The 14,731-nt window shown below is 34.2% G+C and overlaps 1 protein-coding gene across 1 annotated transcript in view; it reads right to left on the bottom strand.

Annotated features, from left to right (window-relative positions):
• The window catches only part of LOC115891934 (protein Skeletor, isoforms B/C), a 41,796-nt gene that overhangs the window by 14,575 nt on the left and 12,490 nt on the right, over nucleotides 1–14,731 (bottom strand). Inside the window, exons 3-5 of the mRNA XM_030912545.1 lie at nucleotides 4,373–4,720; nucleotides 2,527–2,701; nucleotides 2,220–2,462 (exon numbers count right to left, since the gene is read on the bottom strand). Of these exons, the coding sequence (XP_030768405.1) occupies nucleotides 2,220–2,462; nucleotides 2,527–2,701; nucleotides 4,373–4,720 (766 nt within the window). The remainder of the gene's footprint in view (nucleotides 1–2,219; nucleotides 2,463–2,526; nucleotides 2,702–4,372; nucleotides 4,721–14,731) is intronic.

Raw genomic sequence — 14,731 nt, 5'->3', positions numbered from 1 at the left:
TTACAGATAACATAATAGAAAAACAGATCACAACATTGTTCCCTAAAGCTCAGTCAAATAGTTGGGATATACCAAAAAAAATACCGGATGATGTAATATGGTTTACTGAAGGAGAGGTGCGTTCTGCAGCAAGTAAACTGAAAAACAAAAAAGCTCCTGGCCCGGACTACATACCGGTGGAAGTTATCAAAATTGCTGCTATGCAAGACCCTCAGAGAATCACTGAGATCCTGAACAAGTGTCTTATCAAAATTGCCAAACTTGTTCTAGTAGAGAAACCCAATAACGATGGAAGTCAAGACAAAAAATATCGTCCAATATGTTTAATTAATGCAAGCGCCAAACTGTTAGAATGTCTTCTGAGGGATAGACTGGAGAAAGAACTGGAGGATGGAAACAGACTACACCCAAACCAATACGGGTTCCGCAGAGGCAAATCTACGATAGGCGCGTTAAACATTGTTACGAGTAACGTAGACCGTATTAAAACGAAATCGTATAAGAACAAGGGATACGCGGCACTGCTTACATTAGACATTAAAAACGCATTCAATTCTACCCCATGGACAGGAATTGTTGAACAATTAGGGAGCATAAAGATCAGTAAATACCTCATCGTTATGATTAAGTCTTTCTTGTCAAAAAGATATGTAATTGCAGAAAACGGCAAAAAACACAAGATGACGTGCGGGGTACCGCAGGGGTCCATTCTAGGACCGACCTTGTGGAACATCTTCTATGACCAGATCCTGAGGGTCGATATTGGACCAGGTAATCTACTGATTGCTTATGCGGATGATCTGGCTGTCCTGATCACCGCTCCGACCATCACTATCTTCGAAGAAAAGATACAAACAGCTGCCCTAACTATAACCAATAAGTTGGATAGAATGGACATACATCTGGCACCAGAAAAATCAGAACTAGTCGTTATGGTAGGACATCGAAAGACGATGAACTTAAATATCCAATTGGGAAATTGCCACATCAGACCTCAAAAGGCAATAAAATATATGGGCGTTTGGCTTGATTCGGGGATGCACATGACTACACATGTCCTTAAAATCAGGGACAGGACGGTTGATACCATCAAACAGCTGACCAGAATCACCCCCAATATTAGAGGCCCCAGTGACGAAAAGAGGAGAATGCTTGCCTCGGTTGTGCATTCGATGATCCTGTACGCCTCGCCCATTTGGAGCAGGGCAACAGACTATAAATACTATGAAAAAGTCCTTGAGAAAATTAACAGAATGCTAGCCCTACGCGTAGTGTCGCCGTATCGTACAGTTTCCACAGAAGCTGTTCTCGCTCTAGCAAAAATCCCCCCAATTATCCTACAAATCGAGGAAAAAAATTTAATATACAGGCACGGCTCAGGGTATCGATCAGAGGCCAGAAAGATAATACTGGACAAATGACAGAACAGATGGGAGGCATACCAGGGTCGAATTAAGATATTTATCCCGGACGTGAGGGTTTGGATAAATAACACGTGGACAAAAACGGACTACTACATCACCCAGGCGATGACAGGGCACGGTGCTTTTGGAGAGTACCTGTTTAGAATAACTAAGGCGGAATCCACAAAATGCTGGTATTGTGAAGCATCAGACACGGCCAATCACACATTATTATAACAAGGGAAAATGTCGGCGAGCTTATGATGGAAAATAGAGAGAACTGTGAAGCAATCACCAGGATGATGAGAGCAATCATGCTTAAAAAACAGGAAGATGAAAAGATAAAAATTTGGCAGACACAGACATAAGTGGCGAAACAATCTCCAGTCTTGAAGTAATGCCGCAAGGCGGTTCCGAGATTGGAGAGTTAACTCTACAGTTGGGTTTTTAGTGGGTATGACTCGGGTGAGAGGTGACCCCCACACTCTGGCTGTAAATGGCGTTTCTCATCTATAAAAAAAAAATGTTTCCGATAAGCTTCAGTCGGTCCGCCAAAAACAATGTATGGAAGAAAAGGATTTGAAACGGAAGGGAAACGGAACGGATAGTATGCATTGTCCTATTCATTTACATGATATAATATTTTCTGTAAACGGAAGGTATAGTAAGAATCAACCTTTAACGGGATTTTTTACGGGACTATTTTAGAACAAGCAAATTTTTTTATGAAGAATGCATTTTTTTCAAAATTTCAATAATAAAAAAGATTTTCCTATTCTAAAGACAATCCGGGATATACTGTATATTATCTATTACCGGTGTTAATGCTGTAATATTATAATCCGTCGCGTATCCTTGATATCCATTGATATAGGCAACGGCAATGTCAGCCCCTAACATCTGACTCTGCTCTGGGGATCCCGATATTCCGAACGCCATGTACTCGTCCTCGTCCACCATTCCCGAAAGCTGGATGGTAATTTGGGGTCCAAATATTTCCCAGGATACTTGAAAATCTTTGTGCAGTTGGAGACAGTTGGGAAGATCATCTTTCTGCGGCTGAAATATATAAATGTTGTAAGTTTAGTTATGCGTGTAAGAGAATACGATAATGTTTACTTACGATAACTTTTATCAAAGAAGGAGGAACGTTTAGTGCTTCTGGAATAATAATTGAACCCAAGTTTGTGTTAGTGTCTTTGTCGAATATACTGAACCAGTCTATATTGAAAATTGTGAGATCTCCGGGTAGCTCTAAGGTAATAGTTTTGTTTTTGTATGCTTTAAGAGGATCTAAGCTAAAAAATAAACAACATTGTATTGTATTCAGGGTGGTCCGAATTGTATTCCGGAAATTTCGGCAGCATATTCTGCAGATAAAAATAAGTAAAAAAGTTGGTATAAATTCTTAGTTTCGGAGATACAGGGTGTAGAAGTTTCATTTTTATTTTGATTTTTTTCTAGATAATTTCTGAAGTAATGCCAATATTTAGATGAAAATTGGTATCTGGGAGTTTTTTGACATTAGAAATTTGATTTTGATGTCAATATGACTCCTATTTGTAGTGGGCGCCACCTACACGTGTTTTAACTGTTTTGAAGAAAAATAACTTTTCGTCCGTACCTGTATAAAACTATTGGGTAAAAAAATATATATTTTCGTGATTTTTTACGTAAAAAATGTCTCTTGGTAAAAATCGCTACGAGCAACTGTTCTCAAGATAATTAGCGTGGAAATAGTCAATACATGTCATTATTGACAAAAAAGACTTCTAGATAATTTCTGAAGTAATGCCAATATTTAGATGAAAATTGGTATCTAGGATTTGATTTTGATGTCAATATGACTCCTATTTGTAGTGGGCGCCACCTACACGTGTTTTAACTGTTTTGAAGAAAAATAACTTTTCGTCCGTACCTGTATAAAACTATTGGGTAAAAAAATATACATTTTCGTGATTTTTTACGTAAAAAATGTCTCTTGGTAAAAATCGCTACGAGCAACCGTTCTCAAGATATTTAGTACGGAAAATAGTCAATACATGTCATTATTGACAATAAATGAACAAGTCGGGTAGATAGTTATTTGACTGAAATGATAAATTTGGGAAATTTTTATTTTTTTATATTAATCATAAATTTTTCTTCGAAAAAACGATAATAAAAAAGTTTCTGTTGAACTTTTGGCACAAAAACATTTCAAATTTATGATTTCAGTCTAATAACTAATTAGTCAATATATTTAATTTATGTCAATGAAGACAGATATTGATAATTTCGATTCCAAATATCTCGAGAACCATTACTCATAGAGATTTTTTACGTAAAAAGCGTCATAAATGTATATTTTTTACTCAGTAGTTTTATACAGGTACGGACGAAAAGTTATTACTCTTCAAACCAGTTCAGAGGCGCCTTCTACAAGTAGGACTCATATTGACATCAAAATCAAATTTCTCATGTTAAAAAACTCCCAATCACCAATTTTCATCCAAATATTAACGTTACTTCAGAAATTATTTGGAAAAAATCGAAATAAAAATGACTACTTCTACACCCTGTATCTCCAAAACTATGCATTTAAAGATATACATTTATGCATAACCTAAAATAAAAATAGGGTATTGCATTTAAAAAAAACATATGTTATATCCGCCACATTTTTTTGAAGCAACCTGTATATTCTATAATAATTTTAAACTATTTATCTTAATCTTCCCTAGAACTTTTATATTTAATATTTTTTGTAAACCTCAAAACAAACAAGATAATGGGACTTGGATAAATATTCTAGTTTAAAAAAATAAAAAAGGCGTATTAAATCAGAGCCAACAATGCATATACTAGGTAGGTATTACCCTTTATTACATATCCAGAATTGGGACCCAGATAAAAACAATCAATCCATTGAAGCAGTTATTGGAAGATAGCTAGATTCAATACAGTCAAACTCTAGTCTCAAAACTTACTATCCGTGTTCGTCCGGGACTTTATTTCCTTTGGCCACAGGTTGGGCCCCGACGCCCACCCAAAAGTAAGCGCCCGACGCCTTCCCATCGTAGGTAAATCCGACCAGTTTAATTTGCTTGGCGTCCAAAATTTCCACCGTTATCGTACTGATCGAGTTCGTCCTTCCGGTCAACTGGGAAATCTTTTGGGTCGTGGGCGGTTCGAACTCTTCCGGAATGTAGATGTCGCCGAAGGTGTTCTGGGACCAGATGTCGTAGATCGCCAGCCACTTGATGTCGGTGATTTTCTTATTTTCCGGCAGGACTAGCGTGAAGTCCTTGTTGAAGTACCGTTCGAGGACGTTTGTTCTGAAATAAAAAGCCATCGAATTAATTCTAATTCTATAAAAGATTAAGGAAGAGGTATATTAAAATATTTAGGTGGAGCGCGATGACAGATTAACGGTAGACGCGAATTTTATACAGGGTGTTTCAAAAAACATGTGCCATCTCTTGTGGGGTGATTCCTCACGTAAAAATAAGATCCCAAGTAGCATTTTCACGACTTGCTACCACATGTTTACTAAACACAACGTTGGATTAGTTACACAAAATAGTTACCTCCCTACCTTTGGTATTAAAATAAATTTAAACGTTTTTATAACGTTGTGCCGACGTTGGACTAGTGCTACAGCAAAGTAGAAGCTTCTGCGACGTCGAATAAACGTTGTCTTGTAACCTTTTTTGCTTAAGTGATCTTTAGGTGATTCGGACAACGTAGTTACAACGTTGGACAATATAGAGTTTTCCGACGTCAGTTTCAGGACCTATTCAACGTTATGCAAACGCGTCTGTTTTACTGATTCCAACGTTGTTTAGATTTCCTTATTCTTACGTTGGTAGGACGTCGAGTCACTACCTTTTTGCAACTGTATTGAACCATAACCTTAAATTTTAAATTTTCACTTCATTGTTCTGTTCAGTCAGACAGTTCAGTGCTGTTTTTGTTTTTATAAAAAAAACTTAATTAAAAAGGGACATAAGAAAGGTACATATAAAACTAAATTTAAATATACATCGACATATATTACCGATAGTTTATCCACTCCCTCGTTTATTTATATTATAGAGGTCGGCACAAGCTAGACTTTAGGATGACTAAATTAGGCAATCTTGCGACTAGTATACTACCTGTTAAGGCCGAACTGCGACTTTATTAGTCCAGTATGCGACTACTCGAACTACTCCATCTTAATCTCCAAAACAACAAAGTGAAAGCCGCCATGTTGTTAAATAAGAAAATGTTTCGTTCCTAAAATAGCAATTCCTGCTTTTTGAATACATTAACTTGAAATATTTGACCCTAAAAAACACGCGGAAACAATTTTTTCGACTGCGAATAAATTATTCTCATTTTACTAAAAAAAAAAAAATTCAAGAAAATTTTTAAAACTTCTTTAATTTTAAGGCCCATTAGTATTTTTCAAAGTAGAAACAATACATTTATCAATAAAGTTGTTTGCGTTTAACTTTTTTGCCTTGGGTAACGAGTTACACAGTCGGTTAAAGTGTTTCAATAATTATGATCTTCAAACATCCTCCACACTTAAATGCTTTTGTTTTCCTTCACTGTCATCTGACATATGTCTCTTAACTGAATCATAAAAATAATATTTTTACTATAATTATCCCAATTTAGGATAAAACGCGACTTAGACGCCATAATAGTTTTGTATTTCTGTAAATTAGGATTTCAAACAACGTTGCAGTTTGTACTAAATTAGGCTTCTAGCCAACGTCGGTATCTAACGTCGTTTCGACCCAAAAATTATTCTCCAAACTAATGCAGACTAGGGTTGGCACGAGGTTGTGCCGACTTTGCGCCCCGACGTTTGGTCGCGTGACACAACGTTGTCCCGACGTCCAAATGCTGCTTGGGATTTATTTTTCATATCAACATAGGTCCTATCAACATAGATTTTATCATATCAACATAGATTCTGTTTTGTTTCGTAGCTACAAGATGTTGAAGTCTTAATAAACTTTCGATTTGTTATAATTTTCTTCCAAGTACTTTTAGTGATTCGAATGAAATTTTGAGGGTAAAAGTTACTATAAGTGCTACATATTTTATTGTCGATAAATTCATCAAAGACTTGCATATGGGTTATCACTGGAATATATTTCTAAAAAAAGAATGTACGCCACTGATTTTTTTTATGATTTTGTTAGCGAAATGGTATAAGCAGTTTAATGCCGATTAAAAGTTGTCTCTTGATATTTTGTCGATTTCGGCCTCCTTTATGAGATAAACGCATTTTTATTAATTTGCCTTGATTCAAGTCTAATAGCAACTTTTTAAAAGATGTTCTTATCGTTAACTTGAAAAAGTTTTAAACAAGAACACGTTGAATCCTCATCAAAAAATATGAAAAAAGTTCCTATAAACATGGGTATGGAAATGCATAGTTTTAGAGTTACAGGATGTTAAAACTTTTAAAAATTATCTTAAATATCATTATTTTTTTATTTGAAATTGCTGTAGGTTGGACTAATACTAATAGTAATAATATTTAATAATAAATTAGGTAAAATATATAATTTATTATTTTTATTTTTATTTTAGTTTTATTAATTATTGTGATTAATAAGACTGCGTTTATCTCATCAAGGTTGCCGAATTCCATAAAATATCAAGATATAACTTTTAATTGGTATCTAAAATGGTACACAATTTTGATATCAAGAGAAAAAAATCAGTGGCGCACATGTATTTTATTGAAAAACGAATTGATGAATTTATCGACAATAAAATATGTAGCACTTATAGAAACTTTTACCCTCAAAATTTCATTCTAATCACTAAAAGTATTTGGAAGAAAATTATAATAAATCGAAATATTATTAAGACTTTAATAGCCTGTAGCTACGAAACAAATCAGAATCGGACCTATGCTGATATGAAGAATAAATCTTATTTTTACATGAGGAACGCCAATTGCGAAATGCGAATATCGCAAAATACCGTTTACTTACATAGTTCATAAAATAACGAAATTCGCAATTATTTCTAGGAATATATGTGTTTTTAAAAACATGTTGAAAATGTCACTTGAATGATTGTATTATTATACAGGGTGGTCCGAACTGTTATTCCGGAAACTTCGGCAAAATATTCTGCAGATAAAAATAAGTAAAAAAGTTCGTATAAATATATGTCCTAAAATGCTTAGTTTAAAAGATACAGGGTGTAGAAGTTTCATTTTTATTTCGATTTTTTCCAGATAATTTCTGAAGTAACGTCGATACTTGGATGAAAATTGATGTCTGAGAGGTTTTTGACATGAGAAATTTGATTTTGATGTCAATATGACTCCTATTTGTATGGGGCGTCCCCTATGTGTGTTTTAACTGTTTTAAAGTGTAATAACTTTTCGTCCGTACGGGTATGAAACTATCGAGTAAAAAAATATACATTTCCGTCATCTTTTACGTAAAAAATGTCTCTTGGTAAAAATCGCTACGAGCAACTGTTCTCAAAATAATTAGCGTGGAAATAGTCAATACATGTCATTATTGACAAAAAATAAATACGTTGAGTAGATAGTTTTTTGACTGAAATAATAAATTTGGGAAATTTTTATTTTTTTAAGTTAATTATAAATTTTTCAGCCAAACGTGATGATAAAACAGTTTCTGTTGAACTTTTGGCACAAAAAAAATTCATATTTATGATTTCAGTCTAATAACTATTTAGTCAACATGCTTAATTTATTTCAATGTTGATAGGTTACTCGTTAATCATTACTCGTAGCGATTTTTACAAAGAGACCTTTTTTACGTCCTAAATGTATATTTTTTACTCAGTAGTTTTATACAGATATGGACGAAAAGTTATTATTCTTCAAACCAGTTACAAAATATGTAGGTGGCTCCCTCTACAAGTATAGGGTCATATTGACATCAAAATCAAATTTCTCATTTCAAAAAACTCCCAGACACCAATTTTTATTCTAAGCCAAAAATGCAATAATATACAGGGTGTTCCATTTAAAACAAATCATCCCGATCCACTCATATATTTTTGAGCCACCCTAGAGAAGTTAAAATATTTTCCTGAAATACATCCCAGTAGATAAGGCAGAGTTGCCAGATTGGGCGACTTATCGCAGATTGGGCTACTTTAAAAATCATTTTGGGACACATTTTATCTTCCTGCGACTAGTCGCAGATTGGGCGATTCTCAAAAATTTTCTGGGATTTTTTGGGCTACAAAGGAAATATATTTTAGGTTAGCTTCTTCTTCTTCGAAAGTTGAAATGGCCCATTGTTGCTTGGGGCAACGGCATAATCGGCCAAACAAAGTACAACCTCAACACCGAGACGTATGTCGATGCTTATGATCTTCTTCTGAGGCATATAAAAAACTTTAGCCATAAAATACCTATGTCAAAGAGCCAAAAAATCACCCCCTTTCCTATGCCCTCTTATGCCCCTTTCGTTTGTATATGATATTTAGGCACTGCATATTAATCTAAATATGCTGTTCAATGATCATAATATTATATTAACCAAAATTTAATAATTATTTCTCTTTAGTTCTTCTTTTTCCTTTTACCCCACTTTTCAAAACAGGTTTTACTGCTTTTGGCAAAATCTGCGACTTTGGGCTATCTTAACAGCTGCCTTTTAATAAAGTCACAAAAAAAACGATGAAAGAGTCATGTATTATTTTTGATCTGCGATTTTGGGCTATTTTCAAGGTTTGGCAAAATCTGCGACATTGGGCTATCTTCAAACTTTGAGTTCTGCGACACGCGTCAAATTTCATCTGGCAACCCTGACTTTAGGAACCTACGTACTTACACAAATTTTTTAGTCTTTTTTTAAGTTTTTTTTTTCTAGGAGCTACAGATGCCCGACGCACTATTGCCGGACCCTGTATGTCTTTTTAAATGGAACACCCTATTTTTTATTTTATTTTTAGATTCTGCGTAAAATTCTATAACTTTTTTATATATAGTGTTGTCTACCTAAAATTAAAAGTTTTTGTAATACTTGAATTTGTCAAACAAATATAATATTTCAGTGTGGTAAAAAATTGTCAGTGATGCAATAATTGTTTATGAAGTAACTACTAAAATTTGGTAGAAGAGTTTTATAGATATGAAGAAAATGATATATGTAAAGATATTTTAGTTAGATGCTACAGGGTGTTCAAAATATATTTATGAATTTCAACTACTTAAAATTAAAAAATCAGAAGTTTTTTAGATGGCACACCCTCTATATTATCATTTTTTCTGATAGATTTCAAAAAACTCTTCAACTTTTATCAAGTAGGTCATATGACCAACTTTTATCGATAGGTCATAGGTATATATCTAATTTGAATAGTTTGAGATTTATTCCAATTTATTCAATTTTTACCCATATTTTTATTACCAATTACGCTATACCATAATATATTGAAGAATGTATATTAAAATACCATTACCACTATAACATTTTTATTTTTTCAGATTAAAAAAAACAAGATTTGGTATGTTAGTATATGACATAAATTAGGATTGATTGACGTATTCCATTGTTTTTGGTCACTTCCTGTTTCAGTGGAAGCGGCTACAACTTTTGATTTTTAAATGGCACCCTCGGTATATTTTTACTTTATTCGATAGAAAATTACACTGTGAATAGAATAACATATTATATGTCAACTTTTGACATTTTTGCTTAAAAACAAATCGTATTTTAAATTTCAATCTAGAGAGCGCCATGGTGGTGTTAAAAACACTAATTGTTAATCAAGGAACCTTGGTCAAATAGTTTTGATCGTCTAAATGTTCTTCGTGTTTTGTCCTGGCCGGTTAAAATATGCCCAAATCGTATTTTTAATCATATCTGATTTTTTTCAAATGGAACAATGTTTTTGCGAATAATTTGGTATCCCTCACTTGGTATCTATTTTGTGTCAAATTGTCGTTATGAACCGCATGTTACAATTTCAAATAAACCATATGTAAAAATGTCAAAAGTTGATATATGATATGTCATTCTATTCAGAATGTCATTTTCTATCGAATAAAGTAGAAATATACAGAAGGTGCCATTTAAAAACCAAAAATTGTAGTCGTTTCCGGTGAAACAGGAAGTGACCAAAAACAATTGAATACGTCAATCAATCCTAATTTAGGTCATATACTAACATACCAATTCTCGTTTTTTTATCTGAAAAAATAGAAAAGTTATAGGGGTGAGCCACTTTTGAGTAGTGATGGGCAAAACTGTTATTTTTAGATAACACTTGAAACTGTTATAGTTATTTATAAAAAACAGCTTAAAATAACAGGTTTCTTTATTTTATTGCTAAATATCTGAAAGAGTATGAGGCGGTCACCGCCAGAGGCGTACTAACGCAGTTGCAAGTTGCAACAATGACATGCTCGGTGGTAGTATTTCCAGGGTGTCAAAACATTTTTAAATATCGATTGTTAGCTAAAATACCTCCCTAAAAACGGTGGTTGTTTACAAATAAGCGCTGTTTACAAATTGCGATATAAAAAAAAAAATCCGCCACTCGTCTATACCTCTACATTCCGATCTACCTACGCCTTGCCCCTCGATCCGCGTCAATCCTGAATTGCGTAGCAGTGTACAAGGTGCATCTCACTCGACGGGCGTGAAGCTCTTAGTTATAATTTTACCATTTGCGGTCAAAAAATAGCAATATAAGAAAATGTGTAGTATATTATTCATAAGTAAACCAACTACACACTAGAGTTCGAATTAATTTTACACTTAAACTAGCATGTACCCGCGACTTCGTTCGCGTCGAATTAATAATTTGTAATGGTGATGATAAAGCAAAGCAAGAATTTCTATTGACATACAAACTGGATAAAATTTTCTCACATTTGCCAAAAATAAGCTTTAAACGTCGAGCAGTTTAAGCAGAATCGTGGTTAATCAATTACTCAACTTTTTGGAACACCCTGTATTATTTTTTAAAAAATTTCAAAATATGTAAAAAAACAAAATAAATTATGCGTGTCCAAGCGTTTTCCCGAAAGACTAACCGTTTTTTAAATAACAAATATTGTAATATTTGAGGGGCGTTTTCACCCTCTTGGAATTTAAGATTCGAGAAACCCCTCCTTATCGAACCTCAACCCCACAGTCAATCCGTTTGCCAAAAATCAGCTTTAAACGTCAAGCAGTTTAAGCAGAATCGTGATTACTCAATGGTCACATTTTATGAAACACCCTGTATATATTTTTAAAAAATCTTAAAATATGTAAAACAACGAAATAAAATATACGTGTTTAAGAGTTTTTCCGGAAAACTCACCGGTTTTTAAATAAAAAATATTCTAATATTTGAGGGTGGTTTCACCCCCTTTGAATTCGAGTTTCGAAAAATCCCTTCTTATCGAACCTCTACACCCTAAAGTCAATCCGTTTTCCAAAAATCAGCTTTTTACGTCAAGGGCTTTAAGCAGGATCGTGATTAATCAATGACCAGATTTTTCAAAACACCCTGTATACATTTTTAAAAAATCTTAAAATATTATTCTGAAAATTTTTCAGAATAAATAAATACCTAAATATTGAAACTTAATAACGTACTGAAACATACAGCGCCATAATATCTCGACCTCCGCCCGTTATGCTCGTAACAGGTTGAAAAACAATATATCTAAAACAACTGATGCGTTATTCTCCAACCTGTTTCGAACTTCCATCGACAATCGACCGATGCAGCAGCCTTCCTTTCCCACTCCTGTTATCTCGACCGCCAGGCGTTATGCCCGCAACTGTTTCAAAAAACCTGCTTCTTTTATATCCTATTATTTTTAAGCTGTTATAAGCGCAATACGACCGTCGACGGGATCGACCGAAGCAGCTACGTTCGCCGTAGCGCATTCCCCACTCCGTTGTCCGTTGTCTCGCCGCCTGTATCGATGGTTGACGAAATAACATGTTTTCCATCCATACTAGTTGTTTTTTGGAATTGCTTCGAGCAGCATAGAATTTCGTGGTGGTGCAGAGCGCCGACTTCGTTTTTCGTTTCACGAGCGGCCGATCTCTACGTGTCGTTATTTTATATCTGTTATTTTTTAGAAGTAGTAACGGTTGCTTTATGTTATTTCTCAAGGTCTACGCATATCTTCTAAAAACATGCGTTCATTATCTCACTTAAAAAATTTTTCAGACAGTCTCTTCTTCCACAATTACGTAAAACTATACAGAAAAATTTATCATAAGACTATAAGAGCCGCTAAGGACCTTTATTATAATAGGAGAATAGTCAATTCTGGTAATGTTGCTAAAGAAACATGGTCTATTGTGAATCAGTTGAGAAACAAAGCTTCTTCGTCTAGCAATATCTCTACCTCACCTGAGAACCTTAACGATTACTTTGTAAATGTAGCGAAAAACTTAACTAATACCATATGTCCTCCTTGTCGCAGTCCACTTTCTTATCTCTCTCTAATGATATTGTAAACTTACGTTTCTTTTTTTCGCCCGTAGTTTTAGAAGAGCTTCGCAGTACAATTAGTACCATCAAAAATAAATCCTCTTGTGGGACCAACGGGCTAACTTTAAAATGTTTTCGAATCTGCCAGAAAGCACTCTGAATCACCTAACAACTTTAATAAACATGTCGTTCCAAAATGGTATTTTTCCAAAATGTCTTAAGACGGCAATAATCATTCCTCTGCATAAAGGCGGAGACAAAGATGAAGCTTCTAACTATCGCCCAATTGCACTCCTTCCAACGCTATCTAAGATCATAGAAAGGTTGGTTAAAAGAAGGCTGGTATCTTTTGGAAGGCTTTTCTGTTTAAGTACAAAATACTTACTGAATATCAATTTGGATTTCGAAGCAACAAGTCCACAAATGACGCTATGTTTTCCCTGCTTAATAATGTTTACTCCAGCCTAAACAACCATCATTCTACAGCAACAATTTTCTGTGATTTTTCTAAGGCGTTCGATTGTGTAAATCATAAGATCTTAATTAATAAACTGCAGCACTGTGGGTTCAGGGGATCATCTCTCGAATCGTTTAAGTCGTATCTGAGCGACAGAAGTCAACTTGTGAGGGTGGATACCACGTTGTCTTCTAGCAAGCCAATAGAATGTGGAGTACCACAAGGCCCAGTACTAGGCCCTATTTTGTTTCTTCTTTTTATTAACGACATTGCTAACATAAACATCAGTGGCAAAATATGTCTTTTTGCGGATGACACTAGCTTCACTTGGAACAACAAGGACATCACGGCACTTCATAGGATTATATCAAATGACTTAATCACCATTAAATCTTGGTGCGATTCGAACCTCCTGACTCTCAACATTTCTAAAACTAAAGCTTTGTCGTATAAAAACTCGTTGCAGCCTTTTGTACTTAACAACACCACCATTGACGTCGTCAAATCTGTAAAGTTCTTGGGGCTTGTTGTGGACAATTCTCTGAAATGGGACATACATATCGAAGCTTTGTCAAAAAATTGAGCTCTGCCTGTTTTGCATTAAGGTACTGTTTCTAAGGAGCTTAACTTGTCAGTGGCTAGAACTGTTTATTATGCACTTTTTGAGTCGCACCTCAGGTATGCCCTTCCATTCTGGGGTACGTGTTGTGCGACTCAATTTGACCGCATTTTCAGGCTCCAGAAGAGAGCTGTTCTATATTCACTGGGACTAAACAGCAGAACTTTTTTAAAAAATTAAAAATATTGACTCTTCCTTCCTTATTTATATTTGAATCCATTTTCCTAATAGGTAAACATGTATCAGCTTCTCAAGGAAGGTCATCTCACACTTATCCACTCAGGAACGCGGAGCAAGATCTTTATCTACCTACCCCACGCTCAGAGTTAGTTAAAAGTTCAATACTATACAACTCGAAAAAAATGCACAATCACCTGCCATTTGAAATCAAATCCATAACATCATTTTTTTCATTTGCAAAGAATTGAACTCTTATTTACTAGACAAGGCTTTCTACGCCGTAAATGAATTATATTTTGAAAATAAAATTTGATCTTGTAAACACTGGTCTACTGTTTGCTATTGCTATATTTACTAATGACATCGAAATGAATTTATTTAGAGGTCATTGATATTTTACTATAAACTAGCTAAATATTTTTAATATTATTTTATTTTTTTTTGTTCTTTGACATTATAAACATTTATAAATGTTTATTTTAACAATAAGACTGACAATATTATTTGTATAATGTTTTGTATTATCTTTTGTTTGTTTGTTTGTGTACCTTCTTTTTTTACTTTGTTTGTTAGTTTACCTTTGTCTACAAATTGAAAAATTTTTTGACAATAAAGGCATTTATTTATAAATAATTGTTATAAAAT

Source organism: Sitophilus oryzae, unplaced genomic scaffold, assembly GCF_002938485.1.
Source record: "Sitophilus oryzae breed Bouriz unplaced genomic scaffold, Soryzae_2.0 scaffold_1203_pilon_pilon, whole genome shotgun sequence".
Taxonomy (NCBI): Eukaryota; Metazoa; Arthropoda; class Insecta; order Coleoptera; family Curculionidae; genus Sitophilus; species Sitophilus oryzae.
The sequence above is the reverse complement of the archived record's forward strand: the minus strand, read 5'-3'. Positions and strand labels throughout refer to the sequence as shown.